Source organism: Delphinus delphis, chromosome 20 (assembly GCF_949987515.2).
Source record: "Delphinus delphis chromosome 20, mDelDel1.2, whole genome shotgun sequence".
NCBI lineage: Eukaryota > Metazoa > Chordata > Mammalia > Artiodactyla > Delphinidae > Delphinus > Delphinus delphis.
Window position 1 is genome coordinate 49332712 of NC_082702.1, and position 16592 is coordinate 49349303.

A 16592-nucleotide genomic window follows, 5' to 3' on the forward strand; every position below is an offset into this window, starting at 1 on the left:
TGGGAGAGGAGGCAATCTCGGGGCGGGGAGGCATCCTCCAGACTCAGACATTCATCTCTGTCCATTTCAAGGCGCCCAACCTGCACCGTATATAATGAAGTATTGCGCCCACAGCGGAGGACAAGGCGTCCTCTCTGCATGTTTAACTCACGAGTTTGGGGCAAATCTGGACTCTGGGTCTACGATCAAGAGCTTGATTTGACACTGGTTGAGAAACTGGAGTTGAGGCTTTGATCGGGCAGGGAAGAGCGGTGGGGAGCGAGGTGGGGCGGACAGTGGCGCGGCTCTTGGGAGGATTACGGCGGAGGCTGTGGACCGCGGCGCTGCTCGCAGAGGCTGCAGCCATTGCACCGCTGAGCATCCCACATTCAACAGGAGGAACCCGCGGGAGAAGAGCCCCGAGCCCCCCGCGCCTCAGCCGCTGCAGCCCGTGCGCCCCGCGCCCGCGCGCGCCATGGCCAAGGAAGGCGTGGAGAAAGCGGAGGAGACGGAGCAAATGATCGAGAAAGAGGCAGTCAAGGAGCCGGCGGAGGGCGGCGGCGGCTCTCACCGCCTCGGGGACGCCCAGGAGATGCGCGCCGTGGTGCTGGCCGGCTTCGGGGGGCTCAACAAGCTGCGGGTCACCAGGAAGGCCATGCCCGAGCCGCAGGACGGCGAGCTCAAGATCCGCGTCAAAGCCTGGTCCAGTATCCGCGCCTTTCTCTTTTTCTCTCTTTGCGCGCTCAGTGCTCCGGGGAGCAGGTGGGGGGAGAGCCTCCGTGGACACCCCCCTCCGCGCCCTCACCCGGGTCTCAGAGCCTCCCCGAGGCCCTGGGCCAGCTGATGCTGGGGAGGATGTTGAGAGGCGGCCCTCGCCCTCCCCGAGCCGGATCTAGGGGTGACCGGAGGAGCCTGTGAGAGGGGAAGGGTCGATGTGGCGCCCAGCGCTCAGGGTCTGGAAGATTGCGCCGCGGGAGCTCTCCGTGGGGTAGGACAGCTCAGCTGCCAGGAGAGGGGGTTTGACGATAACATGCTTAAAAAATAACCGTCGGCTTACTGTGTACGAGCTTTCGTTTTTTAGAGTTTTATGTGTGCGATCTTATTTAATACTTCCTGGGACCCAGTGAGTTAGGCACCATCACTGTCCCCCATTACAGGTGCGGCAACCAGCGCTCGGAGAGTGATTTGCCCAAGATCATTCGGCCGCCACTAAGCGGCATGGCCAGGATTTGATACTGGACCTTTTCAGCCTCTATGCTATTGTCCTGGTGGGGCTGGGGACGAAGTGCGGGGCTGGGGAAATGCGTCTTTCCTCCTCACAGCTGCACACTCCCGTCCTTGCGGTCTGATATGGGCAAAGGAACTGGGAAGCATCCTAGGTACCCAGCGTCTCAGCCCCGTGAGGCCTGAGGCCAAGACTGCTACTTCATCCCCCCTCTTTCCCCACAGGCATCTTCTGTGTTTCTCTGAAGAGGAAAAACACAAAACAAACAAAACAACTGAATCTGCTCCTAACTCCTGCTGCCATCTCAGGAGGAGCTCAGCAATCTGAGTACCCTTCTATTCCCCCCCCCACTCCTCCCCAGGGAACCTCAGACTGCCGCCTCCCTTCTCCCTTCCCCCTCCCCCCACCCCCCGAACCGGCTGGGATTCCTCCTGGAGTGTTTAAGCCTCTCTTGTGCTGTTACTATATGGTCATTTCCTTGGAATTCTGGGGAGGGAGGGCTCATCCCAGAGGGTTCACTGGACCACTACTCTTGAGTGAGATGGGCCCACCCCTTCCCATCGCGGTTTTTTAAAGCCCCCAACAGACACTGCTCCCTAAAAGCAGCAGCCAGCTCACCGGTTCCCAGGTGAGACCCCCAAACTCAGAATCTGGGAGCAATCTAGAGGCAAGAAAAAGGCAAAGGAGCTTCCCCTCCCCTTTGCCGCTTCGAGAGCAGACGCAGGTTTCATTCGCCAGACTGGAAGGAGGCTGGAGAGAGGCGGTCGCTGCTCTCTGGCTCACTCATCACATATGGGGCTGGTCATGTTTGACTCTAAACACAGGGGCCTCTCCCTGGGAAATTCAGGGCAGGGGACAAAGCTCTGGCCAACTGGGGGATCCTATACAGTTCTGTTATGTTAACTCTTGCTGAACCAAGCTGGCTGACCCCAGAAGGCAGAGCTTACCCCTGCCCTGCTCACCAATAAATTCCCAGTACCCAGCGCAGAGCTTGGCACCCAGTATATCCTGAATAAGCTCTTGCTGAATGACTAAGTTACTGCTGGATGAATGGATGGAGGAAAGACGCCTGGAGGGGGATTGTTGAGTCATTATTTTTCTTCACTTGCTGGTGGAAGAATGTCTATCTAGTAACATTAAAACTGTGTATTGATCATTCTCCTTCCTAAACCACCTATCAAAAATACTGTGTGTGTGTGTGTGTGTGTGTGTGTGTGTGTGTGTGTGTGTGTGTGTAATTTATGACCCTCCTCAAATTGAGGACTGGGTTCTAGGACTCTTTGTCAGAGTGTATTTTCAGAGAGTGAAAATGTTGAAGCTACTTTTTAAGAGAAGAGATTGTCATCTGCAGGGCAAATAGGTCTGGGTTCTCCAGCCTTTCACTTACTGCATAAATGCTGAGAGGATCTGAAGCGTTTGGAAATAATAAATGTCAAGATGAAGGCCGGGAGACTGATTTTCAAAGCCAGACACTGAAGCCTGTTTTTCACTGGAGCCGTACACACACACACACAATGGAATCACTGCAGATCCCCCACCCCAGTTGTTCAGAAAGCTAGCCAGCCATGGGGGGTGAGGGGGCGGATTTGGAATACAGTATTGCAAAGGCCCAGATTGATTTTCATTTCCCCAAGCTGGAAGCAGAGATAATCGGTTTTGCAAGGTGGGGCTGGAATCGTTTTGTGAGGATTGCCCGCTGGGCCCTTCTTTCTCCACTAGGTTAGGATTGGCTGGCCAAAGACGCCCATTGACTGTAAGTTTAGCCTTGGAGCCAGGAAGACTCATTCTGTAGTTTTATGAATCAGCTGATCGCCTCCTGGATGAAGGTTTCCCTCTTATCTGTTCTCCCTCTCTCTCTCTCATTCTCTATTTTTAATGTAAACCTTTTATCATCAAATAGGATATGCTTTTTGCTAGAGAATAAACCATAGTTTATCTGAACTAGTAGTATTCAGACCTGGAATGAGGGTCCAAGTTGGTTACTGTATAAATTTTATGGAAATGGAAGAGAAGAGGCAGGGGGAAATACATATTTTATCTCATTTACCCCTCTCATCTGTGGTCTAGCGCAGTAGGTATTATGGTAGAGCAAACTGAGGCCTGGAGATGTTCAGTAATTTGCTAAAACATCACACAGGTAGTAGAGATAGGATTTGAATCATGGTCTGTTTCTCCTTAAAGCTCTGCTGTTTTCCTTTTATTCTATTTTGTCTCCCTCTCTGGAAAAGCCACAAGATATGTAATTTACTTCTCCGGACCTTTGGCACATAAGCTTGCTTTCTTTCCTTTCTTCAGTGAATATGGCTCCTTTGATCTGTTTATGTCTGGCTTAAGGAGACATTCTCTGGCCATTCCCAGAGTAATACAGCTTTCCCCCCAAAGTGGAGGCCTGATGGTCAAACGCAGCTCAGGAAGAACCACTGCGGGGTGTGCAGGGTGGGAGGGATAGCCCAGTCTTCCATCTAAATTGTTGCCAGAGCATCAACTTTAATGGGGAATCTGTTTCATCTACCATTCAGGGAACAATTTACACAGCAAGCGATTTAACTGGCCGAGGGGAAAAAGTGCCTGGCCTTCGGAGAAAGATGTATCCGTGTAACCTCGGTGAGCATCTCTCTCAACTTCTCCAAGATTTTTGTGCCTCAACTGCAAAATGGGGATACTAAAATGAACATTATGGTGTTGAGAGGATCAGATGCAGGAAAGAGGCCCAAAGTTGGCACTAAGTAAACGGTAGTCGTTGTGACTGTTATCGTATCTATGCCTGTATGACATATTTCCTGGAGACTTGATGACTTGGAGATGTATAATATAGGCAGTGTTATATCACATCTGCTTAGTGATGAAGAGTGAGACCTTCCTAGACATGAGTCCCAGCTCAGCCACCTGCTAACTGGCTATCCTAGGACTGGTCCCCTGGAGGCAGAGCCTGGGACAGGGATGCTTTTTGAAGTGGTTGATGTAAGAGGTGCTCTCGGGAGACTGGGAGCAAGGGAAGAAGGATGGGGCTGGGGAAGTAGCCAAGCAAGAGCTGGGTCTCAGTTGGATCCCACCAGGGGTTCTGGAGCATGAGTTGTACCATAGAGTCAATCTGACCTTGTAGCAATGGGGGAAGCCTTCTGGGCCACACCCGCCCCCCCAGCCCCTGTCATCAGTCGGTTCTGGGCTCTGGGCTGCTTTCCAAGGGGGGATGTGGAGCCTCTGTTCCCCATGGAAGAGGGGACGGGGACTGCTCTGAGCTCTGAGCAGCCAGCTCGCCCAGCAGCCGGAGGATGGGTGCACTGCCCAGTAAAAGGGATCTGAGTGAGGCACAACCCGCGCCCTCTACACTGGTTGACCTTGACCGTGTCGCCTACTGCTCTAAACTTCAGCTTCCTGCTCTATACAATGGAGATAATAATAGCACCTCCCTTCAGAGTGCTGTAAGGGGGTTTCTGCTGAGTCACAATGAGCCACGGCGCATCCGGACCTTTATGGTGATGTGTGGCACACAGCAAGTGATCAATGGATGCTAGACATTATTATTATTACTATAAATTATTATACTTGGTTTCCATAGATACCTTTTATAGTCGCTATCATTCAGACCAGCACTCTTTGGAGAGTGAAAGGAACACTGCTAATAATTACTCTGGGATAGCAGGGACAAACTGGAACCGTTCTAGGCAAACCAGGGTTTGTGGTCTCCCCTGCCCTGCCCCCCGCAGGTGTTAAGGGTCTGGTCTATGCCTTTGCTGCCAGCAGTCTTGTAACAGTGGAGGTTCTTTTGGACAGGAGCTGGTGGGATTCGAGGCTGAGAGTCTCCAGACTGGGCTGCAGGAATGTATTTAAGTGGCCATTAAGAAGCTGGCCTGTTTTGTGGCTCAAATTGGCTTGTGGTGGAAAGGCACTAATGGACTGGGGACATTTATTTTCCCAGACTGATTTACAGCAAGAGGCCACGTGAAACTGCTGGAATGAGACCAACTGCATGAAAAATAGTTGCAGCCATCAGCCAATGGCTCCATTGGCTGGTCTGAAAATGGGCCGAGGGCAGGCCACGCTAGAGGAAAGCCAGCAGATTGGGAGGATCGTAATATATCATGAGGGTAAAGTGCACTGGAGACGGGGAGGGAACTCATAGCTATTGGGCACTTGTTAGGAGCCAGCAACTGAACTGCCTGCTATACACTCTTTGTTTCATTTTATCCTCATGGCAACTCAACAAGGTCAATGTTACGATCTCCATTTTAATAATGGGGAAACTGACATTCAGAGACAAGTTAAGATCACAAACTCTTAAGTGGATGAGCAGTATAAAAATCCAAGTCTGTCTTGTTCCTGGACTCTTTACATGTGGGAGTCTGATTATCAGAGAGACACATTGACAAAGGCACAATGGACACAGAGACAATGAAAGACCAAGACACAGAGAGAGGCAGACAGACACAAAGACCGGAATGGGAAATACAGAGAAAGAACCATGGATGCATTTGATTGATCTGAAGTACAGCTGATGAGACTCAAAATTGCATGGTGCCACCTTGTCTCCCAAAGTGGCCATTGTGCTTCTGAACCACATTCACTTTCTGTCCATTTCCGTGGTCTGGGATGCTTTTGGAATCCAGCTCGGATCACATTGCTATGGCTGCTGACCCAGAACACCCGTGCTGATTCGATATAATCATCACTCAAGACACTGAGTTCCTTCCTCTGCCCCTGTGGCCTCCATTGGGCTATGGCTACATTGGCAACTTGAGTGCAGGATGTCACCAAACAACACAGCATTAAAGTGTCCCTGACAAGGCCAATCCAATGAAATATGGCCAATATGATCTTCCCTGAGTTTATTCAAATAAAGAAGTGGAGTGTATGAGGTTAAGTGACACAGATGTTTGTAAAACTGAGAAATTGCTTGGAGGGTCTTAAGACTGGAGCCAGGAGCCACTATGGCCGAGAGATTGGAATAAAGTGTTCTGAGTCACACTGAGCCCTGTTTGGTGATGAGGAGGTAGAGATGCTCCTTCTGGGGTCTTTCTTATTCAAAAAGTTTGCCTTTTCCCATTATCTTGTCCTCCCTGGAGAGGGCTGGTGATGGTGACAAGGTTTGCTCTTGATGCAATAACGGAATGGACGTCCTGTCTCCCCAGCAATTCGAGGAAGAAAGGAAGCCCAGAATCAGTGTGTCTTCTATTTCATTCAAAAAGGAAATGTAGAACATCTTACAGGACATCTGACATAGAGCAGGTTCCCATAAACAGCAGCCTGATCTTAATTAGACAGAAGCCAATGGCAGTGGCTCATGATGGGCAAAGGGAGTGATGACTGATACTCAAGCTCACTCCACCCTGCACCGGCAGCACCTTTGGAGCAATGAAGCCTATCACCCTTGTCATTTTTCATCTGCCGCTCACCCATGAGTTTATCATCTTTACTTGCTAAGAAAAAGGCACTCAGAGATGAAGTGGAAAGAGTGAGAGGCTACAACAGATCTGAGTTCTTACCCTAACCCTACCTCACCATGGCTGTGTGATGGTAGGCAGACAGCACCTTCACCTTGTGCGTATCCTCACGTTGGTAAGAACACCCTCTTTTTGGTATTGTTATGAAGACTGGCTGAGAGGCTGTGAAAGTCCTCACTGCTCCTTGCACACAGTGGGCACTCAGTAAAAGTTATTTTCCTTCCTCTGTTACCGGGGCTGCAAAAGATAGAACTGGGACACGACCCCATCCTCCCATTCCCTGTCTTGATAATCTCCCACCAAACTACGTGGGCAGCAGGGACTAGGGTGCTGGCTTTTGAGTCTTATGCCCAGGGTTGGGAATGGATTTGGACTGATGTATTGCTACCCTAACACCAGCTCTGCGCACACTCATTTGGGGGTAGCAGCACAGATTTCTCTGATAGCTGGGTGTGCAAAACAGCCCAGCCTCTGGAGTTTGGTTCACACTCATCCAGAAGAGCCCCAAATCCCACGACCTTTGGGCAAATCACTGACATTCAGCGCCAACAACAAAGCTCACCCAGACACGGGGAATAGCGCCCCCGTGACCCCAAGTTCCTGCCACTTCTTATTCTTCACAGGGATCTTTTTTGGCATCTTGACATTTGTCATAGAAGAAAACGTTTAATTAGAAACAAGAAGACGCTCTTCCTAGGAAAGGGCAGTGGGCGTGTAATCTCAAATTAGGCTGATTCCTGTGTGTGTGATCTCACACGGAACATTGTTGGAGCCATGGTATTAAAAGGAGTAAACGTAATGTCTGAAGGCCCAAGAGACAAAATAGATGCTCCAGGGAAAGGGGCTGTTTCATCTTTAAATGTGATATTTTCTTGATGACAGCCTGCAGTGAGCTCCTGTCCTCAGTCTCCATCTGTCAGTGACCCTCGATCTCTCAGCCTGAGCCTCTTCCCCAGCACTGTCCTGGGGGCAGGAACATGAGAGTCAGTGGTTCCCCAGACAGAACCCCCTTGGCAAGTTAAAGCACGGGGTCCTCTTACTCCTGACTTCTCCAAACACCTGTAGTCCCCAGAGCCCATTGCAGGGTAATTATCTTCTGTGAAAGGAATGATAGTGATTCATTTCTTGGACTGGCACTGAAAAAACACCCAAACTGGACGGGAGGCAGGATGCTTTTGGCTATAAAAGAGTTAATGTTTGAAGTGAAGCAGATGTGGATTCAAGTCCTGAATCTGATCATTTTAGCAATCTCTATAAACTTGGGAAAATGACTTACTCATTTGAAACCTCAGTTTGCTTATCTGTAACATGGGTATAATTATAGTCCTTACGGGATAATTTTATGTGTGTCAGGATCAAAAGAGAGATCGTGTCTAAAGTATTTAGCAATGATGCTGGCATATTTAATATTTGTTGAATGAATGAAGTCCTTGTCATATAGTGTATGTTTAATATATATTAATGGTGTGGTAAGGAGGAGATGCAAAAAAATAGGACATTAGAAAGTCCCTCCATGTGTCATAAAGTTTTCTGGATGGAGTCCCTATTCAGATTCCACATGTCTTCCCTGAAGGGTACAAGACTCTAACATCAAAAGTAGCCTGGAAAGAACGTGCCACCATGGCATGACGTAAACAAGAAGATCCAGATGAATTCCTGAAGGAACAAGAGAGGAAATGGAACCCAAATGTATCGTGTTCCTACTGTGTTCCAGAAGCTGGGCCAAGCTTAGGGACCTTCAAAAAGAAGACCAGTCCCGTTTGCTCTGACCTCTCTTTCCTTCATTTCAGCCTTGGTGACTGTCATGATGAACTTGTCCCTGCACTTCTAGGCTCTCCCCTTTCCTGACCCTTCCATCTTTTATCTTCTCTCTCCTCATCTGTTAGCTTCATGTGCTCCTACTGCAATGAGCTGCCTTCTTGAGACTTGGAAAGATGGTGGCCTTTCGCCCCAGCTGCCTTCTGCAAGGTTAGCAAGCCCCATTGCAACGAGAACTTTCTTCTCCCAATTTTCATATATCAAGGAAGGAATCTGATTGGCCCTTCATGAATCACATACCAGCCCCTGGACGTCCCTCTCTCTGTTTGGCCCAAGGGAGTGAGGTGCTGTGATTGGCCACATTTGTGCCCCATTCTGTTCTATTCTGACCTAGAAGAATGGAGCCTCATGATTGACAGCCCCACCAGGAGCTCATGAAGCGTGTGTGTGTGTGTGTGTGTGTGTGTGTGTGTGTGTGTTCGGGGTGGGGGTGCGGTAGATACTCTAAATGGAATGGAGGGCAGTTATCAGACAGCGCAGGTAAGAGACACACTGGACTGATCAAAATGGCAGTCATCATGGGGGATAGAAGATGCTTCTTCACCCAGGAAAAGTGAAGAATCAGGCAGGGGACTGGAGAAGGCAGCTCCCTTCCCTGTCTTGGGACTTTACATCTCTCAGCACCAAGTTACTGAATCGTATTGAATAACATATATAACATTTTCAACTTTGAGGCCCATCATCTTTAAAATCTCTGGTCATCTTGGACATTCCAGAAACTCTCTCTGTTCTCATTTAAGTGATGAACACCAAGCCTGGGGCTTGGGTAACAGTAGGCGCTCAATCAGTGTTTGGGGGAACGAGTGAATATACTGGGCTGCCCAAAAAGTTCGTTCGGGTTTTTCTGTACCATCTTATGGCAAAGCCCGAACAAACTTTTCGGCCAGCCCCATGTTACTGACTTTCCCCAAATCGTTAGTGTACCTTCTGGCAGCAGCGGCAGTGTCACTTGTAAATGTGGCGCTCCTAATACAAACAGTGGCCCGTCCACGCCAGTGTGCCTTCAGCCTCCCCTCTGCCATCAGCTTTCTCTGACAGAAGTCTACATCTCTCCAGCACGCACGTCTTTGAGTGGGGACTTGAAAGAATACCAAAGGAGCTATGTTTTTGGAGAGTTTTACTTCTCCTTGACACAGTCTGTTCTCTTGAAACTAGAGATCACTTTAAAAAATAATAAATTTATTTATTTATTTTTGGCTGCATTGGGTCTTCACTGCTGCACACGGGCTCTCTCTAGTTGCAGTGAGCGGTGGCTACTCTTCGTAGCGGTGCGCGGGCTTCTCATTGCGGTGGCTTCTCTTTTGGCGGAGCACGGGCTCTAGGCACGCGAGCTTCAGTAGCTGTGGCACACGGGCTCAGTAGTTGTGGCTCACAGTCTCTTGAGCACAGGCTCAGTAGTTGTGGCGCACGGGCTTAGTTGCTCCACGACATGTGGGATCTTCCCGGATCAGAGCTTGAACCCGTGTCCCCTGCATTGGCAGGCGGATTCTCAACCACTGCGCCACCAGGGAAGCCCCTAGAGATCACTTTCTGAACCCTCTAATAACTACTTTCCCGAGGCTGGGAAATGTGGGCTCTGACTTCTCAAGATGCTCTGTAATTTCCTCCGTATTGCCGTGCGGCTCCATCGGGGACCGGAGGCTAGGGCTCTTGGAGAGAACCTGGTGTGCTGCTTCTGAGGATGGTTATTCCAAGAGCACCTGAACTCAAGTGTTCCTGTGATGCTGGTACACCTGGGGATGCCAGGCCCTGCCAGCCTGGGTGTTCAAACAATATTTCACTAAACTAAACATATGGTGGTAATCCTTGTGTAAGATACCCACACATCAAATCATGCTGTACACCTTAACTTAATACAGTGTGTCAATTACAGTTCAATAAAACTGGAAAGTAAATGAATAAGTATTTCAAGCTATTGGGGAAAAAAAAGCCCCTTTTAAAACAGTATGTCCGTGACTCTGTTCCCACCTTCCTTTGTAGGTATCAGGCCCCCCACCTTCAACACCTCCCAGATAGTTGCAGGGGTTTCTTAGGGGGCGTAGCTTGGATGCTCAGAAGCACAGTTCCGGCTCCCTCCCCATCGACCAAAGCCGCCCAGCATGTTTCCCCGTTTCTTCTCCAACCCAGGTGGAGCCTGGTTCTCTGCTTAGGCTGTGGTCCCCTTTCCACCCAATACAGGTTATAAAGCAGCATATGCTGCCTTCTGTATTAATCCTCCTCCTGTTTGGAGCTAATAATGATGACACTCTTGTCATTAATCATTTATCATCATTATTATCATAATGACCTTTACTGAGTGATTTCTATGTGCCGTGGGCACCATATTAAGCGTTCTGTAGAAATTTCTATGATACCAAACATTTTCCAGATGAAGGGAAAGGATCAGAGAAATAAGGGAACTTGCTAAAGATCACGCATCTCATAAGACAAAGGGAGCTGGGATTTCAGCCAGGGTTTGCTGAAATCAAACTTCACCCCCACTCTTCACTGCTCAGTCCTAGACACAAGCCCCTGAAGTTGAAGGGCAATCTGAGTTGGACCAAATACCACAGTCAGAGTCAAACCTTCCTCTTGCATTGCCACAGGCTTCTTCATCTAGGCTTCTGTTCTCCAACTCAGATTACCCTTAGGATGAGTTTCTCTCTTTCCCCCAGAAGGCATATCTGCTCTTCATCCAAATAGATACATAGTGGGGCTCAGACACTCTAAATTCTACAGTGAACTCTGATGAAACTTTCAAACTGCCCTCTACAAAGCCTCCTGCCCTTCCTCCCAGTGCAGACATACCTGCTTCTTAAAACAGACAATCCGTCAAGTAACAGACTTAAACAAATAAAAAGATCCCTGTCTAAGATCAGAAAGAATTGCTTTTCATTTATCTATGCTACACAGAGTTCAATCAGCTAATGGGGAGCTATTAAACCCACTGTTCCTATCATTGGTCTGAATGATTTCGTAATTGGATTCTCTGTATCCTCCAGCTAAACTGAAGAAAACTGTTCCAACTGGGGACTCTGTACTAAACTCTGACTCAACGTTTCTGCAGCCAGAACCCAGGATGCATAATGCAGCTAAAAACATGCCCACCTTCCCAAAGACAGCACTTTCTGCTTTCAGATCCTGGAGAACGTTTCTGTCTGCCCGCAGAGGAGACGTCCCATGCCCCTGGGACTGCTCCTTCCTAGGAAATAACGAGCAAAGGCAATTTGCACCCCCTTACCCACTGAGTCCACATCTCTGCCCTCAGCCAACAGCGTTTATGGGACACTTGGCTTCTTCTTTTTGCTCTTTTAACATTTTTTGTTCCTTTTCCTATTCTTTTTTCCTTTTGTATCCTAGATTTAGCTGGTATGATTCACCCTTGAATAGAAACCCAGTTTCCAGTATAACTGAGAAGCACGGTCAAATTCTGTTGAGTCCTTTAGAAAACACCAAAGCTGGATGCATCCGTGCTACGGAGAAAAACTTCTCTTCCCGTTTAGATCCGCTCGCTGCCTCCTGCCCCCTCCAGACTCTCTCCCTGTGCTCTTGAAACTCTCCCAGATTCTCAAGCCCTGCCCTTGCTATCTCTTGTCTTTTGCATCTATCTTTGCTCACCTTTCACATCTATTCTTTTATGTTCCGGGATAAATATTTGCTCTTCCCAAAGCACAGCAATCAAGCAGGTCTTTGTTCTTCCCGGCTTTCCCCTTGCTACACAAGGCTGCCAACCAACATTCCCTCTAGCAGAAGGAAGGAAAGAGCTTGAATCGCTCCTTGGTGTTTTCCTACTTACACCTTCAGTGGAGGAATCATCCTTGGCAAGGCTAGAATATACCCTGGGCTAAGCAGAGAACGTGGAAGAAATAGATTTTAAGGCAAACTCTCTGCTTTGGAATTGCACACAGTCCATGAGGAAGACAGCAGGGCAGTGACTGTGCTACTGCCTCCTTCTTAGGCTAATTAATTTTTTTTGTTGAAGTAGAGTTGCTTTACAACGTTGTGTTACTTTCTGACGTACAGCAAAGTGATTCAGTTTTACATATACATATTATTTTTCATTCTTTTCCTTTATGGTTTATTACAGGATATTGAATATAGTTCCCCGAGCTATACAGTAGGACCTTGTTATTCATCTATTTCATATATAGTAGTTTGTATCTGCTAATTCCAAACTCCTAATTTATCCCTCCCGCACCCCCTTTCCCCTTTGGTAACCACAAGTCTGTTCTCTATGTCTGTGAGTCTGTTTCTGTTTCGTTAATAAGTTCATTTGTGTCATGTTTTAGATTCCACATATAAGTGACATCATATGGTATTTGTCTTTCTCTTTCTGTCTTCACTTAGTGTGATAATCTCTAGTTGCATCCATGTTGCTGCAAATGGCATTATTTCATTCTTTTTTATGTCTGAGTATTATTCCATGGTATATATGTACCACATCTTCTTTATCCATTCATCTGTCGATGGACATTTAGGTTGCTTCCATGTCTTGGCTATTGTAAATAGTGCTGCTGTGAATATTGGGGTGCGTGTATCTTTTTGAATTTGAGTTTCATCTTTTCTGGATACATGCCCAGGAGTGGGATTGCTGGATCATATGGTAACTCTATTTTTAGGTGTTTTTTTTTTGCAGTACATGGGCCTCTCACTGTTGTGGCCTCTTCCGTTGTGGAGCACAGGCTCCGGACGCGCAGGCTCAGCAGCCATGGCTCACGGGCCCACCCGCTCCGCGGCATGTGGGATCCTTCCGGACCGGGGCACGAACCCATGTCCCCTGCATCGGCAGGCGGACTCTCAACCACTGCGCCACCAGGGAAGCCCTATTTTTAGTTTTTTAAGGAACCTCCGGACTGATCTCCATAGTGGCTGCACCAATTTACATTCCCACCTACAGTGTAGGAGGGTTCCCTTTTCTCCACACCCTCTCCAGCATTTGCTATTTGTAGACTTTTTAACGATGGCCCTTCTGACTGCTGTGAGGTGGTACCTCATGGTAGGTTTGATTCACATTTCTCTAATAAAGGCTAATTAAATTTAAATACTAATTAAGTAAAATTAAAAGTTCAGTTCCTCACCCACACTAGCCACACTTCAAGTGTTCAGTAACCACACATGGCTAGTGGCTGCCATATTGGACAGAGCAGATACAGAACATTTCCATCACTGCAGAATATTCTTTGGACGATGTTGCTGTAGTCTACCTTATTCGTTTTCCCACTGAAACAACTGTTTTAGGAAGCATAGTTTTTATCAGCAGCAATGACTTAGGAGATAGCTGTCATGTTATAGCAAAAATGGACTGTTTCTCTGTGGGAACCCTGCCCCTCTGGGGCTCCAGTGAGAAGTCAAGCAGTAAGCGCTTTGCACTGTCTCATAATGCTTTCTCCCCTCATGGAGAGGTGGGATGAGGCTGGAGAGCTTGGGAGAATGGAAGCAAAGGGCGCAGCCATGCCTAAGTGACACTTAGCTGTGGAACCTCCATGACTCCTGCAAAGCGAGTTAGTAACTGCCCTCCCTGTGCTAGTTGTGACCCGTGTCCCACTGCCTGTTAGGGAATTGTCATACTGTGAAGTCATTTATTTCGTTGATCTCTGAACTCTTGGGAACCAGAGATGTCATTGTCACTGTTGTAACACTGTCACTGTTGTCCTGAGCCAAGTCCCAAATCATGGAAGGTCTGTTGAATTTAAATTAAATTAGTTTGAATGTTCTACACAACCAGTCACTGCCAGGCATCTGTTTGAAGTCAATGACTCCGTCAACATCTAACCTGGACCACAGAGATTTTAACCTTTTCAAGAACCTTCTTAGGAACCTTCTTAGGAGTAAATACCTGCTGTGTCCCCAGGAGAGGCTGAGAGTAAATGAATAACTCCAGGTCCAGAAATCAAGGGGTCGGTCTTAGACAGCTTGTTTTGGACCCATTCATGCCGTGCTTTTCTGTTTCTGCTGAAAATGGCTCTTGATATTTAGATTCTCAGTGTATCTCCTTGGTCACTTTGTTCCATGTTTGAAATATTACCGATGTGGTTTTTTGGGTTTTTTTGTTTTTTTTTTTTTGTGGTACGCGGGCCTTCCACTGCTGTGGCCTCTCCCGTTGCGGAGCACAGGCTCCGGACGCGCAGGCTCAGTGGCCATGGCTCACGGGCCCAGCCGCCCCGCGGCACATGGGATCTTCCCGGACCGGGGCACGAACCCGTGTCCCCTGCATCGGCAGGCGGACTCTCAACCACTGCGCCACCAGGGAAGCCCCCTACTAACCCATTTTTGAGATGAGGAAACTTAGGTTCAGGGAGAGGAAGCTACCCACGCGAGGAGGAGCCAGTAAGCAAAAGCGAAGGATTTAAATTTAGCTTTGGTGACTGCAGAGGGTGTCAGCAAAGCTAACAATTCTTTGGGAAAGCCTTTCCGGGGCTCACTGTTTTGACTCCGTGGTTATCTTGTCTGTGAGCCCATCTCCGGGTGACCGGGTGAGCTCTCTGGCTACACTTCTGTAAAACCACTCATCACGCCGCATTGTGAGCAGCTTTCATGATTCTGTTTCCCCATGAGAAACTGAACCCCCTGTTAACTGTGGGTATCCAATACTAAGTGTCTGCTTGGGATATAGTAAGTGCTCAATGTGACAGATGAGTCGAGAAGTCCCCTCTTTGTAACTGGGAAAACTGAGTGATGCTCTCTCAGAAGAAAAGCAAAGGGCAGTAGCCTCTGGAGACATCACTTGCTTTCATCCCTTGGCTTTGTAAACCTCAGTGCGCCTCCGTTTTGTTCTCTGTGAAATGTAGGTAACGTCGTGTATCTCTTTGCCTTGTTATGGTTGTTGGAAAAATTAAATATCACACTCATAAAACACTGAACACCATGCCTGATACACAGCGTGCACCACATACATGTTATCTACTACAATGACTCACCACCAATAAGTCCTTTCTCCCCATGCCCCATCACTTGAGAAATTAGAATGGGGATTTCTAGAGATTCTACTAGCTTCTTGGGCCCCCCCGCCCCACCCATCACAAAGCCCTATGTGAGAACCGGTCTCAGAAAGGGTCCATTTCTTCTTGAACAGTCTTCTTTCTGGAAATAGCTGATTTGGGGCTACTTAGAGCAATTTTTCTCAGTGCTGATGGCACGTGAGAATGTGTGCTTGGGTGAAACAGACTCTCAAAGCTAGAGCCAGGATGTACACGTTTAAAATATATATATCACCACGATGATCCTGACATGCATCCAGAAAATGATTATTCTTGAAGCTTGGTCAGCCTGCACCCACGTGGTCCGCAGTTATTGCCGCTGGGGGAGGGTACTGACTGCCGTCGCTCACAGAGTGAGGCTCACGGTCTTAATACAGTATTTGTTTAACATGAATTCAAAGTATCTTGGAGATGTTTCAGAGAATCATAGAGGTCATGATTTAAAGAAACTTAAAAAATGTCAGCTAGTCCTACGTCTTGAATTCCCTCCATGACATCTTTTGTGAGCTTCACAAACACCCTTAGTAACCTGGAACGTGACAGCCTATCCAACATTTTTTTTAAGTGATTAACTTCAATAAACAAAATTACTCTGTCAAAATCTTCTAAAAGTTTCTGAATGCTTATTCTCAACTTCCGTACACATCTTCTCCCGACCAACAGCGACTAGTTCAAAGACCGGCATCCGTGCATGGACCACGTTTTGATTAGCTTTCGTGTAGTGGAGGCCGGAGCAGTGATGATGTAGAAGAGATGGGAGAATTGCTGGAGCGATGGTTGGAGTAGCGAGAAGAGATGAGATGAGGTGCGCAGTGGAGGGAATGACTTTGCTATCCGATATTTTAATCAGCAATTTAGACATAAAAATCAATGGCATGATAACTGCATTTTCAGAGGACACAAATCCAGGAGGAAAAGCCAATTTTTTTGGATGAAAGAATTAGGATCCAAGAAAGAGCCAGACAAATCAGAATGATGAATCTAATCTAATAAGACCACATTTAACATGAGTAAATATAATTCTTTGGACTAGGATCAAAAAATTCAACTGCCCTAGAGGATGAGAGAGCTTTTCATTTTCTTATCTATTTAATCATCATCTATTAATTTTTACCTTGTCTCATTCCAAAGACAGCTTGAAATAGCTTAAAAAGAAATAGATAGAGCAGCGAT

At 47.6% G+C, this 16592-nt stretch overlaps 1 protein-coding gene across 1 annotated transcript in view; it reads left to right on the forward strand.

Moving 5' to 3' along the window:
* Nucleotides 1-367: 367 nt before the first annotated feature.
* The window catches only part of VAT1L (vesicle amine transport 1 like), a 146074-nt gene continuing 129849 nt past the window's right edge, over nucleotides 368-16592 (forward strand). Inside the window, exon 1 of the mRNA XM_060000260.1 lies at nucleotides 368-681. Within this exon, the coding sequence (XP_059856243.1) occupies nucleotides 455-681 (227 nt within the window). The 5' untranslated portion in view covers nucleotides 368-454. The remainder of the gene's footprint in view (nucleotides 682-16592) is intronic.